The sequence below is a fragment of the Rhipicephalus microplus genome, chromosome 7 (assembly GCF_043290135.1).
Source record: "Rhipicephalus microplus isolate Deutch F79 chromosome 7, USDA_Rmic, whole genome shotgun sequence".
Lineage (NCBI taxonomy): Eukaryota > Metazoa > Arthropoda > Arachnida > Ixodida > Ixodidae > Rhipicephalus > Rhipicephalus microplus.
The window spans coordinates 10417846-10432714 of record NC_134706.1 but is presented as its reverse complement, the minus strand read 5'-3'; the positions used below and the strand labels follow the sequence as shown (position 1 = coordinate 10432714).

The 14869-nt window shown below is 46.9% G+C and overlaps 1 protein-coding gene across 4 annotated transcripts in view; it reads left to right on the top strand.

Annotated features, from left to right (window-relative positions):
- Window positions 1–14869, top strand: part of LOC119180072 (sodium-independent sulfate anion transporter) — a 144969-nt gene that overhangs the window by 53092 nt on the left and 77008 nt on the right. For 2 of the 4 annotated variants that reach the window (XR_005110956.2, XM_037431214.2), the window contains exon 1: window positions 9095–9836. The exons of the other annotated variants lie outside the window; for them this stretch is intronic. Coding sequence is in view for 1 of the 2 variants with exons in the window: in XM_037431214.2 (XP_037287111.2) it covers window positions 9740–9836 (97 nt within the window). In the remaining variant the exon portion in view is untranslated. Of the gene's footprint in view, window positions 1–9094; window positions 9837–14869 lie in introns of those variants that run through there. 4 annotated transcript variants of the gene reach the window in all.

Here is a 14869-nt window from a genome sequence, read left to right as displayed (position 1 = left end):
GAAGAAGTGTCTGATAAATGCCCACATCATTGCCGATTTCGCGGCGAGACAGTTTTCTCTGTATAATGTGATTACGGAAATGACACAAATTGTGCTGTATAACGCTCTGAAACACGCGCAAACACAGAATATTAGCTGGGATGCCATACTGATATAGGAAGTGTGACGCACAAGACGCGGCCGCTGCATCTCTCTCATCCTTGAGGAATTCCATCATTCCGCGTCGGTAATTCAGCCATCACACCATACTCTACAGCACCGTGGGCAGCATGGACGGCTCGCATAAGAATACGTTGCCAAGGGATGCGTATTAACATTGTGCTTAGATTTAGGTGCACAAAAAACTCCAGGTGGAAGGGCCAGAGTAGGGGCTAGTTGGTTGTACATGGTTGACACTCACGATGCGCTAGAATTGAACACTTAAATACACACTGAAGCACAGGTGGGACGCACGTGAGCGTGCTCGTGTGTGTCCTACCTGTGCTTCAGTGTGTCTTTTAGTGTTCAATTCTAGCCCGTCGTGAGTGTCCACCCCAGGTGGTCGAAATTTCCGCAGCCCTCCACTACGCCGTCTCTCATACTCACATGGTGGTTTTGGGACGATAACTCCAATAATTAATTAATACGCATTAACATTTACAGCTGTGTTTCAAGTACACCTTCGCATTTCATCTCCGTTTGGTGTAAAAGGATGAAGTTGACTTTGGCTGAGCTTGAAGATCAAACGCACGCACAAAGCCGCTTTCTGGGTGCGTACAGGCTGGTTCAAGACCGGCTGTTTTTGGTGGAGTGCAACTGTGCAGATGACCTAAAGGCGACGCAAAAACAAAAAAAAAAAAACAAATAAAGGCGGCCACAGATACCCATCATTTCGCAACTAAACGGTCGCGAAATAGAATAACGTATACAGGCAAACACGCGTGATGCGGTCGCGAATAAAGCAGCCGTCCAGAGTCGTCATGTACGCTCTGCCTAGCGTGTCTCCGGTCTGCGTGTATGTATAGCCACTAACAACACGAGGCTGCCGTCGAGCTTTCTTGTTGCCGCTTTATTATTTCCTCTTTCATTTTGCTAAGCCCGTGCAGGCAGGGCCGAATATAGGGGAGATAAAGCGGGCATATATGTGACATCCTGTCGTTCGCCGCACTGCTGCAATGATAATCATGGCGTACTCCTTTCCGTGATTGATTCATTCCTTCATTCACTGTTTATTCAGACAAAAACAATGATTGCCTATATAGGTTGAAGGGACTAAAGGCAGTTTACCTCTGCCTGACTAAGGTCCCTCCACTCATACATTTGCTCAGGTGAAGTGGAACAAAGGATACAAATTTCATTCTGCTTTTGAATGAGGGGACAAAAAATTCAAACTCAACAAGTATAACAGATGTCGACACATACGTTCTAAAATAACACATTACAGTCATCACCAATTTGCAGTACCAATATAAAAAAATATATTTCAAACATATATTGCGGTGCGGCAAACGTTTTGACTGAGGCGAAATGCACCCGTGTACTCAGATTTAGGCGCACTGTACGCCGCGGTGAAGCAGTAGTTACGGCGCGCAACTACTGAACCGAAGGTCACGGTTTCGATCCCAAACGGGGTGTTTCCATTTCGATGAGGGTGAAATGCTATAGACACCGGAGTTCTCTGAGAGGTCAGTGCCAGGTGGTCGAAAATTCCGGAGCTTTCCACTGCGGCGTCTCTCATCATCATATCGTGATCTTGGGATGTAAAACCCCAGGTATTATTGTTAGGTGCACTCGAAAATACTCCTCGCTGTGGGCCCATGCATGTGCTCAGATTTGGGTGCACGTTAAAGAACCCCGGGTGGTCTATGTTTCCGGAGACTTGAACTATACGGCGTCTCTCATAATTATATGGTGGTTTTGAGACGTTAGACCCACATATCATCATCATCATCATCATCATCATCATCATCATCATCATCATCATCATCATCATCATCATCATCATCATCATCTTTCTCTTTATATTTATCATCCTCTTCATCATAATCATCGAAGATACTCCTCGCAGTATAGAATATAGTCAGGAGTCGCTTCTTACTACGTACATTGGAGACATCTGTACGAAGTTCCCACCACATTGAGTCTCGCACAAAATCATATCGTAGTTTCGCTACGTCGAACGACAGAACTCCATTAAATAAGCTCACTGTTTTTCATATAACCGCTGCGTTTGTGGGTATTGTTTGCCTCAGCACAGTAAAGATACATATGTTGATAAAGACGTGTGTGCGTGTGACTGTGTGTGTGTGTGTGTGCGTGTGTGTGTGTGTGTGTGCGTGTGTGTGTGTGTGTGTGTGTGTGTGTGCTATTAAATAGACAGGCGCTGCGTCGCAACAAACTTTCATTGGGACAAACTAGCATTCATGTAGGAGACGTACATCGTAACTTGAAAAAAGTCACAGCATATCCACGAAGTGAATGATAATGAGGGGGCGAATCAGTGGGATCGTTTGGTGTTACCGTGAACCAGCGCTGACACTGACCACTGAGGCGGTTAAATGAACGACAAAGCAGTGTACAGCTATATACAATGTGTATTGGTCATAAATTGTAAGTTGAGCGGAGTTGTGAACTTAGTTTTGCTTTCATTATTACTTCTTTGTGGGAACCATTAGGCTAACAAATAGCCGACGACTTTATTGGAACAGAAACACACTTCCTTACATGCTGTATAAGGAACTGAAACCGGGCATGTAGGGAAGAAGAAAAAAGAATTTGAAGAAGCGCCTTGAGGTAAGCTGCAAACCGACGCAGTTTTCCAACCGAGTTAGTGGAGCGGGAAAACACTTACATGTCCAGTTTCAAGCTTGCCACCATTAGTGTTTCATGGAAGAAATTTCTCTTAATACACTGCCTGATTCGACCCTCCCCTGGTTTCACGTTGATGGAGCAGAAACACCAATTCCTACATGCTTCGCCTCTCCCGAATTTTCTTTCATTTTTTTTATCACTGCGAAGTGACGCCATCGCTGCCATACATTGAATCAACGGGTTCCTGAGCCAACACATCGTGTACGCTAATGATAAAAAAGTCACAGCTTTGCCGCAAAGGCGAAGAAATGAACGCAATAGCAACAAATTGGAAGGTCACGCGAATAATGGCAAGCAGATAGCAACGTGCCCCGCGTTGCTCAAGAGCAAATGACACACGAAACGTACGCACAGGCACAGATGAACTCGAATAAGCGTCTCAATTGTCACTTAGCTGTGTCCGAAAAAGCTCGTCCTTCGCAAACGGAGGCCGTGCAACGAGTGCCACGACCTTTGTGCGCCTGGTAACTACAACAGAATCGCTCCGGTGAGAGCCCAAGGCGTACGATTGTCCCCACTACGAGATAAGCGAGCGCACGCTTGAGCGTCCCCTCTCCGTGGGTCAAAGTGCGCGTGGGAAATGAGAGCGCGCGCCGCCGCGTCGTGACGATCTGGCGACGCGCGCTCATTGCGCCATCTCGCTGGTGATGCTGAAAACACGATAGGTCCCACGAGATGGGCGTCGTTAGTGGTAAGTGGTAGATATAAATATCTTGCCGTTTGAACGTTGAAGGATGTGTCCTTTTGTGGCTTAGTGGCTAACGCCTCGCACTCACAATTCAGAGGTCGGACGTTCAATTCCGCGTGCCGGACTCTTTTTCTGGGATATTTTTTTTTCTTTCTTGCGTTAATATATATATGGTGAATGACGGCGACGCCGGCGACAAAACCGTGTCCATATAATTGCTATCGCAATAAAAATACGTTCGTTATTTAACTTCTACGCAGGCACACCCAATCGTTTCGAAGAGTAACAAGCTGTGGCACGAAAGCGACCGTTTCTCGCTGCTGTAGCTATATTACGTAAGCACATTACGCAGCGCGAGGTCGCTCGAAGTAGCATTTGTCCTTTCTAATTGCGTCGCCCAGAAATGTGCCACGTTAGTCGCACACAGCGCTTTCCTGCTTATTCGCCGCCGCCGCCCTGCCCCAAACGACCGTTCCCGTGCTGTAGCGTCGGAAATTTCGCTCCGGCCGTGTCCCTCGTAATTTCGTCGCCCTTCAGAAAGCGGCGTTTGCTCCCAGTAGCGCGCCAAGGCTTTCACCGGTGATCAATCCCGGTCGCTGTGCTGGCGTTTAATCGCTCTCGACACAGCGCGCAAAAAAAAAAAAAATTGCGCGCCAACAAAGCGCATTATGCAAGCGCTCGCACATTCTCCTGCTGCTGTGACGAATGAGGGACTCGCATGTGTTGACCGACCCTGCAGTGGCGTTCTCGAATTTCAATGTTAAAAGTGACGTTTGCGTAGGTTCGAGCTGAATGACAGACAGTCTCAGACAGTGGATGCCCAAACTACAGGGACGACCTCACGCTGAAAGCAAGCATTTATACTATACGTTGTCGTGCGCATAGGTATTTCATCAGTTCGTGGTCTTCTGGCAGTCGCCGTTACCCTTCACCGTTATTCTCTCGTTGTACGTACCCGGGGTCTTCTACTCGTAGCCGTCGTTCGCAGCTATTTCTTGTAGGACCAACTGTCGCCTTGTTCATTATTAGTGAACCATGGATGATTAGTGGGATTTACCGAATTTCTGTGGCACATAATTGTTTGTGGTTATGATTGTTTTGTTGTTGTATAACTGCTGTATCTTGCCTGTACTTAGCTACGGAGCAGAAACCTGGAGACTTACAAAGAGGGTTCAGCTTAAATTGAGGACGACGCAGCGAGCAATGGAAAGAAAAATGGTAGGTGTAACCTTAAGAGACAAGAAGAGAACAGAGTGGATTAGGGAACAAACGGGTGTTAAGGATATCATAGCTGAAATCAAGAAAAAGAAATGGACATGGGCCGGGCATGTAGCGCGTAGACAGGATAACTGCTGGTCATTAAGGGTAACTGGCTGGATTCCCAGAGAAGGCAAGCGGGTTAGGGTAAGACAGAAGGTTAGGCGGGCAGATGAGATTAAGAAGTTTGCGGGTATAAATTGGCAGCAGCAAGCACAGGACCAGGTTAACTGACAGAACATGGGAGAGGCCTTTGTCCTGCAGTGGACGTAGTCAGGCTGCTGCTGCTGCTGCTGCTGCTGCTGCTGCTGCTGCTGCTGCTGATGATGATGATGATGATGGTGATGGTGGTGTATATAAAGACGATTTGCTAAACACCCTCACTGTTGGAGAAAAATGCATCCGTAAGTGCAGGCCTTCTTGCGGGTGCTTAACCCCACCGATATGTTTGTCAATGTTGAGTGAGACAATCGCGGAAAGCGGTCTTCCATGTCTCCGTTAAGAGTGCCTCATATCAAGAGAGGTAAAAAAAAATGAAAACGAACTTGCGCTGTGAAGCGCGGTATACGCAGAGCTCTTTCCTCTCAACATCCGTAGTTGCGATCGCGTCGACCCTATTGTGTTCCGAAGTGGCTCCACCTCAGCGAGACTCATCGGGCCATGTCTGCGATAGCGCGCGTTTCGTCAGAGCCCCGGCAGCACTGTTACGTAGAGTGGCGTACAGATTCGCTGTGCAGAAATGCCCAGAAGAATGCCATTGCGGTGTTTACCGCTGAAGAAGGCGATATGATTGCGCTTGGTGGATGACGATTGTGAACTCTCAAGTACTACGCCATCTTTAGAGACTATCTCAGGACACGACGCTCTTGTGCTGTCATAGGATGAGTTAAATAAACGGAATGTATTTGAAATGATTTTGTAAAGGAATTCTGCAACAACCTCGCGAGAGTGACGTGGCAAGAAATCTGCAAGCAGCATCTTGAGAGAAACCTGGCCAGTCGTACACAGGGCAGCTTCGTGAACGTTCAACTGAACGAAGTGAAGTAGGAAGCTGAATGATTGAGACGTTGATTTCCGCGGCCTTTTCTTCATTCGGGGAATGCGGACAACAAAATTGAAAGTTGGGCTAATTGGTGCAACTGGAGCATTCAAACAGCGTGAAAATGACGTAAGGAAGGTATACAACAACGCAGAGCGCTCGTCCAATGCGTTTTTTCACCGCGTCAGTGAGCCATTTCATATTTTAGATTGAGGCGTAAATATTTGAAGCTCGTGTGCTCAGATTTAGGTGCACGTTCAAGAACCCTGGGTGGTCGAAATTTCCGGAGCCTTCCACTACGGCGTCTCTCATAGTCATATGGTGGTTTTGGGACGTTAAACCCCAGCGAAAAAAAAAAAAACGAGCAATTTCTCGTCTATTTATTTATTTGATTTGCATACATAGATACACAAGGACACAAAGGAAAGAGGGAGATAGCAAGCTGGCAACTGCCACCTTTCTATTCGCATGCTAAACCAGTGGATGACCCGAAGCATCATAGTCGTTGTGAGGGGCTTCGAGCCTGTAATTATGTGAGAGAGCAGAGAAAGGCGTGTATTTGAACCAGACGATAGTGTCCGGTATATGCTACCCAGTAATCGTGGGGGGTTGGGGGATAGGCGATTGGAAAGAGAGCACAGAGACAGAGAGATAACAATATATACAAAAACATTCGAAAAAGAAAAAAAAAAGATAACAAGGAGCCGGCACACTCACTTACAAGGGCGTTCTAATTAGTCATACAGACAGACCAGTAGATCGCAGGAAGTCGTTTGTTCGACCTTGTGACGTTGAGTTTCGACGACGGTGCTGTTATTTCCTCTGCTAGAGATTTGTTAACGTATACAAAGGAATATACACGTACTGGGCCACCAGATTAACCAATATCATTCTAAACGTAAGGTTGAACTGATTGCAGAAAAAATGGTGCAGCGCTAGCTGCAGGTTCGCTTAGTATCGAGCAAATGCTGACTGGTTTACTTGCTGCGTCCTCTCTCATTTACTAACTATACAAACTCGTGACCACGGTCACGAGTTTGTATAGTTAGTAAATGGTGAACATCCAAAAGCGACAGAAATTCTCAATGCATGCACTAATCGCATAACGTCAAGATTCAGTTCAGGGAAGTTTTGCAGTCTTCCAAACAGAATCAGATCAGGGGGAGCTTCACAGGCTGAGCTGCTCAGCTCGAGATCGCTGGTTTGATTCCCTGTCGCGACTGCTGCATTTCAACGTGGAGCGGAACGCAACAACATCCGTCTACTTAGATTTAGGTGCGCATCAAATAATCCCGGACGGTCAAAATTAATCCGGCGGCGCCCGCTATATGACCTATATCTCGTAATCATATCGTTTTTCTTAGACGGTTAACTTCGGACATTGTATCACATTCCCAGCGTACATTTAAACTTCACATATAGAGCGAACTCAGGGGACGAATTGCAACTCATGATTACGGAGTTAGACAAGGAGAGCAGAAAGGTGGGTCTTAAAATGAATCTGCAGAAAACGAAAGTATTGTACAGCAGCCTAGGAAGATAGCAGCGCTGCCCCGCCGCGGTGGTCTAGTGGCTAAGGTACTCGGCTGCTGACCCGCAGGTCGTGGGATCGAATCCCGGCTGCGGCGGCTGCATTTCCGATGGAGGCGGAAATGTTGTAGGCCCGTGTGCTTAGATTTGAGTGCACGTTAAAGAACCCCAGGTGGTCTAAATTTCCGGAGCCCTCCACTACGGCATCTCTGGTAATCATATGGTGGTATTGGGACGTTAAACCGCACATATCAATCAAGATATCAGCGCTTTGAGATAGGTAATATTTCACTTGAAGTTGTAAAAGACTATGTCTCCTTAGGGCAGGTAATAACCGCGGAGACGAACCACGACATTGAAGTAACTAGAAGAATAAGAATGCGGTGGAGCACATTTGGCAAGCACTCTGAAATTATGACAGGCAGATTGCCATTATCCCTCAAGAGGGAGGTATACAACAGCTCTTTCCTGCCGGTACTTAGCTACGGAGCAGAAACATGGAGACTTACAAAGAGGGTTCAGCTTATGTTGAGGAGGACGCAGCGATCAATGGAAAGAAAAATGGTAGGTGTCACTTTAAGAGACAAGAAGAGAGCAGAGTGGATTAGGGAACACACGGGGGTTAAGGATATCATAGTTGAAATCAAGAAGAGGAAATAGACATGGGCCGGGCATGTAGCCCATTGACAGGATAACCACTGGTCATTAAGGGTAACTGACTGGATCTCCAGAGAAGACAAGAGAGTTAGGGGGAGACAGAAGGTTAGGTGGGCAGATGAGATTAAAAAGTTTGCGGGTATAAATTGGCAGCAGCAAGCACAGGACCGAGTTAATTGGCGGAACATGGGAGAGGCCTTTGTCCCGCAGTGGACGTAGTCAGGCTGTTGCTGCTGCTGGTGATGATGATAGAGTGAACTGTATTCTCTGTGATCCGTCAAGGTGGTCTTGTGGTTCTGGTGCTTCACTGCTAACCCGAAGGTCGTGGGATCGAATCCCGAACGCGGCGGCCGTATCTTTGATGAATGCGAAGATGCTTGAGGCCATTGTACTTGGACACTGGCGGAGATTAAAGAACCCCAGGAGGTCGAAAACTTCCGGAGCCCTCCACTGCCGCGTCCCTTGTAATCATATCGTGGTTTGTTGACGATGAACCCCAAACAATTCAACACGATACAGACCAAACGGGATTAGCGCTGTGTCCTGTTTGGTCTTCCTAGTTATTTTTGTACTGCGCTGCTTTCAACAATGCGTCTGTACGTTTGCGTGTATATTACACGTGGGGAATTCCCCACCTGCGGCAGGTGGTATTCTCGAACAAAGTCATCAGGTTCGCTTTGTTTTCGAAGTTGTGCACTAGTTTTAGCCTCGTTTTCTCAGACGAGACGGAAGACGACGTGGGTAACGCGAACGTACGCATACGAACGTGACTTTGATTGGCCTTAGAAGTGTGGCAGCTTGGCCGCCGACATTGGCTTTCCGATAGGTTTCGCCACACTGCACGCCTTTAGGGCGAGTAACGGTGGCACTCGGCGACGGATCGACAACTACGAAGCAGGCGGGGAAATGGGCCATTGAGCAGGCAGGCGCGTTGCATGGGCGCGTGTGCTCGTGGAAAGTGTGGGTTCTCTCTCTTCCCCCCCCCTTCCCCCCATACAAGCGAGAGTTTGTTTCCGAAGCGGGTTTGTCGGTGTCGCGTGCGAGGCTGCTCCAGAGCGGCTTCTCCTTCGCGCCCCAAGACGACGCAAGCGAGCACCGAGAGCTCGCTTTCGGGCGAGCGCTTTTTGCAAACCCTTTGGAGAGACACTCGAGGGACGAGAGTTCCGTGCACCGTTTGACCACGTGAACAGAGAAGGACTTGTCTGGAGTGGTCATCCGACGTCGTTCCCGTGAAGAGCGTGTTGTTCGCGTCTTTTCTCCCTGTTGTTGACGAACGAGTTGGTGCGCCGGGTTGCAGCGTGTACTCGGACCTTCAGATCGGCTGACACTCGCTTGCGAAGAAAAGAAAGACATCGGTTTCTGTAACGCGTCCGATTCTTTACGGCGATAGCTTCGCCTCGAGAGGATATCGGGCGACGATTGTGCTTGAAGAGGATACGCCTACTCTGTCTCGCCCGCTTTATAAGTGTGTCCTTTTCGCAAGATTCGCGCGATCGTTGACTCGGCACGTTCATATCTCCGCGGCAGACAACACTATCGCGGGTATATTTTCACCGGCGCGATGATGGAGCGAGTGATCGAGTGTGCGTGTGCTTAGAATGCGGCCGTGAGAGACGGTGAAAAAAAAAAAAGAAAGTTCCTCGACGGGCTTTCATGCAAATCTCGCACCTCGTGGAAAAAGCGCTTTACGGAAGTGTTCAAGGACAGTGCGAAGGATCATGGTTCTCGCGGCCGCTCTGCGCAAGGCCTCCGGCGAAGTTCAGTTGAACTCGGTCAAGCCCATTCGAGACGAGGTCGACGGCTTCAAGACGACCCGTGAGTGCCCAACAGCCCTTTCTTTCCTATACGCTGCGATGTCGCGGCTAGCATTTTTTAATCTCACGTGTGGAATTTGCAGTTACCCGCAGGACGGTTGTGAAATCAATCCAAGGTTTCGGTCGTTCGACGATAGAACAAAATAATGGTCAACGTGGTACCTCAACTCTACCGTATAATCATATACACAATTTTCTGCGGTAAGAAAATTTAGTACATGAATAAAAAATGATTGTTGCAGAGACGCCGTAGTGGAAGACTCTAGAAGTTTCAACCACCTCGGGTTTTTAACGTGCACCTATTTCTTAGTACACACGGGCCTTGAGCATTTTCGGCTTCATCGAAGGAGCGGCTGCTGTTGCAGGGATTCAATCCCACTACGGTGTCGTTCATGATCGTACTGTAACTTTAGGACGTTAAATCTTAAATATTAATAAATCAATATCATATTCCACATGGATACCAACCTTAATGTTTAAAAACACTGCAAAAGCTGAGCAGGTGTTCTGAAAGTTAATTAATAAACGACTGTAAACGCCTTGAGCAGCTTAAACAGGAAATGATGAGACTATATGTACTTAAAATTAACGCTGACGTAAAAGAGCCTTGCACACGTAATACAAATACTTGGTTTGGGTATATGACACAAGTCGAAATGTATGGCAAGCAAACTCCATGTGATGCATCCAGGAAAAAAAAAACCTGAAATACAAAATGAATTCACGACAAGTGCATGCACATGGTATATATACACTGATTTGAGGAGCAATATTTCACTCTAGTTGGGTAACGTAATATAAACGCGCTGGTTAGTAATATGTTTCAGCTGTGTGTTAAAGAGGCTCAGCATGGTACGAGCCTTAATTTCTTTCAATTTCATCGCGAAACTACGTTGCTTGGTACTTCATGGATTATTTTGCGCAAATGATGGTTATGACTGTTTTTTTTTTTCGTGCCCACTCTCTTGTGAGCAGATTCATCGACCGTTGCTATTGATGCAGACTTATTCGCTGTGTACTAACAATATTGGTGTTTAGTTATAAATTTTGTGGCCAACTGTTAACGTACTAAGCTTTGAAAAAATAAAGGTGACTCTCTAGGTTCCTGTAAATATTATTTACACAGCTGAGAGCATCGTGGCACTCTTTTCGACAATATATAAATAATTCATAATAAACCATCCAAGCTGTTCCCCAGGGGCATAGCCAGGGAGAGGGGGGATTTGGGGAAGTTGAAACCATTCCCAATTTTTTTCAATGTTGCTTGCGTATAATACACGCACACATGGAAACGCACGCAAGAACATGCATGAACTGTGGCTTACCCACACCCGCCCCACCCTACTGCAAAACGAAAAATCATTCACGGAGTGAATGATGATGATTGGGCGAAGCGCCCGTCAGTCCATTCGTGCTTCCATCCGTCCGTTCATTGTTGCTTCGGTCCGTCCATCCATCCGTCCGTCCGCCCACCCGTCTGTGCATCCGTCCGTCCGTTTGTCCGTTCGTCCGTCCGTCTGTCTGTCAGTCCGTCTGTCTGTCTGTCAGTCCGTCTGTCTGTCAGTCCGTCTGTCCGTCTGTTAGTCCGTTCTTCCGTCCGTCGATCTAGAGAACACTCCAAGTACCACCATCTCGCGTCTTAACATGCATTCATCATATACAAGTACCGCCATCCAGCGGACATTCCAAGTACTAAACGAGAGGTGGCTACCTACTACTACTACTACTACTACTACTACTACTACTACTACTACTACTACTACATACATACATACATACATACATCGGGGACACACTACCCACAGCATAAGGAGCTTCGCCCCCTAAAGAATTCTAGCTGCGCCCTTGTTGTTCCCCATAGGCCGATTAAACCAGGGCGTAGTACCATGGATGTGCGAAGGGGGTGCTAGGCTTGGCGGCTACACGACCCCACCCCCTCTCTCCCCCTGAAATTTCGGATATTTTTCTATGCAGTGACGATAAGCTATAGACGTTGGTTTGCATGCTTAGCGTCTGCATTTCTGTTTGAAACGGCCTTCGTGATTGCCGGCCAACATTGCGCATTATTACACGTACACCGATGACAAATCTTGACGGTCATGTTATGGCAGTGAAAATCCCGTCCCCACTCTCCCCCCGCCGCCTCCGTACAAAAGGTTCGGCGGATTCCCTCGTGTAGTGCATCACACGGGACGCACAGTTTATCAACGCGTAGTTATAAGTGTAACCAAGTAATGCACCTCCGAAACTCACTCGCGACGTTTCCTTGATGTACACGATTCTTAACTCGGCCCGCACATTTTCCTGTCTCACAAGTTTAAAACAATGGTAGCGCTCTTACGTCTATTGCGTGCTTGGTACTCGTAATGCTCTCCACTACAATACCAACATTCGCTTCACGCTCATTTACAAGAAGAAAAAAAGCAGGGCAGTTTCACCCTAGTAAAGGCGTGAAGTATGAAGGAGCATATAGGCTACAGTGATGTTCCCTTCGTATTTCAGAAACTGTAGCGCAGTAACGAATAACATGGGACAGGAAGCAGACATGGACCAGCGCATACGCTCAAGTGAGATTTTATTGCAAATCCTGAGCATCTACAAGCACTCATCTCAATCTACAGAAAAAAAAAAGCGAAAGGTTATAAATGAACACGTGTCGCCTGTGCCAAACAATCAAGATCCTTTTCTTAGATAACAGGACGGAAGGCATGTTGACACATGCATTCCCCACCTTACCTGTCTCGGACGCCTTTAGAATTTCTCTATTGTCACAATAGCGTTACAGTCTATATATATGGTCAGGATCTGCAATAAAACACCTCAGTTGAAAGTAAGTGCTTGTTATACCGTCCGCTTGTTTTCTTGCGTTCGTATACTGCGCTGCGGTTTCTAGTGTATACGATAGACTTCCAAACAGGCCCTCCCGCCCTCCCTTTTGAGGGGCTCTTTCCCTCTCGCTCGCTTCCCTATTTTACGCACCCTATCTTCCTCTATCAATTTCTTTCTCTCTCGTGCTCTTTTCCTCACCCTCGTTTCCCCATTTCTTTACGCACCCTATCTTCCTCTATCAATATCTATTTCTTTCTCTCTCTCTCATTTATTTATTTATTTATTTATTTATTTATTCATACTGCAATCCCTATTACAGAGATTTTAGCAGGGTGGTTACAGATATAGTTTTCACAATGTTAACACTTAAGAATGCATAAACCAAACAAACAAACAAAAAAATAGTATGCTCTTTTCCTCACCCTCGCTTCCCTATTTCTTTACGCATCCTATCTTCCTCTATTAATATCTATTTCTTTCTCTCTCGTGCTATTTTCCTCACCCTCGTTTCCCTGTTTCTTTACGCACCCTAGCTTCCTCTATCAATATCTATTTCTTTCTCTCTCAGTCTTTCTATCTTTCTTGTAGTTCGCTTTCGGCCGCGGCAGTCGCATTTTAGTGGAGACTCAATGGGAGGCTGCCTATACTGAGCTATGTATACGTGCAGATTAAGGAACACCAGATGGTCGAAACTTCCGGACACCTTCACTATGGCGTGCCTCATAATAGTACGGTGGTCTTGGGACGCAAAACTACGGATATTATTATTATGCACATTTGTTAACGTCATCTCTTGTCCGACATGATGCCTGTTAAAAGTCCTTTCACGAAGAAGTTTTAAGCACTGGTATGGGCTCTTGGTGGAATACTCGCCTGCCATGCAAAGGGCTTGACTTGAAATCCCATCCAATCCTGGATATTTTTTTTCGCGCTCCGCATGATAATGAACCCGGGGAGTGGGGGGAGGGGGTGTCACTACGTCACAAAAATGAGTTATGGTTGTGATCTCATGACAGCTTTATCTGTAAGACATGTCCACGTAGTACGTTGAAGAACACTGGTAAACGTTTCCCGCTACGCACAAAGCTGCGTAATATATTTCTTGTATCAAGGAGGCATGCATCGGGAACAATACTGTTCGCGATCACATCGGAGGGCTTTGTGGGTCAGGTGAAAAGGTTGTTCCATTTCGTCGGAGGATTACCGAGATCAACGACTACTGACGCTTGCTGCGTCGCGCTAAGCTCTTTCGCCCCTTTTTCGTTTTAGAGACGATAGTGTTTGTTGGCATACTTGAACGCAGAAATATTGGTCTGCTTCTATATCTCTATGCCAATCGATTCATCTGAGGTAGATTCAGGCGGCCGCTTAATGTCAAAGCACTTGCTGAACGCCCAGCAACCTTCAACAGGTAGCTGCGTTCACAATTGTGAACATAGTCGACCAAAAAAGTAAAGATTACGCATATATGAGGTGCGGCATAAATACGTAAGTATATAAAGTGGTGTGTTCCTTACTAGCATACACGTATATACGTAATTCTAAAGTTTCTTAGGCTGCGCTGAAAATGTGAAGCTATTCACGAAGGAAAGCCGGGAGAAGACTATAGTATGGCATGGCATGGCATGGCATGGCATGGCATGGCATGGCATGGCATGGCATGGTATGGTATGGTATGGTATGGTATGGTATGGTATGGTATGGTAAGGTAAGGTAAGGTAAGGTAAGGTAAGGTATGGTATGGTATGGAGAACTTTATTTAACTCCTGAGGATCAGTCCAGGACTGATGCTGGCTGCTCCCACGTCAGGAAAGAGAGGCCAAGCCCCTCTGCCGCCACACGGGCCCTCTGGACAGCCCTGAGTTGGTTTTCCTAGCGCGTCACTGTGCAGCATTCGCTGCCACCACTGTTCACCGAGAGAAGCCGCACCGGCCATTGCCGAGCAGCGCCAGAGCATGTGTTCAAAACCGAGCAAGTCCCCACACTTACTACAATAAATCGAAACCCCGCTGTCCGGATTAATTTTATTCGTGACGACCGTGAAAACTATAGCTTTTAATTTTTTTTTCACGTCCGAAGCACCTTATAGTCCTCGGCTTGTCGGCGTCCAATGTCGTCTCGGTGTGTCATGCAGTCTCGGTCTATCATAAACCGGTATGCACCACCACAATTGCACGAGTCCCATTCCTGAGTCCCCAATCCACT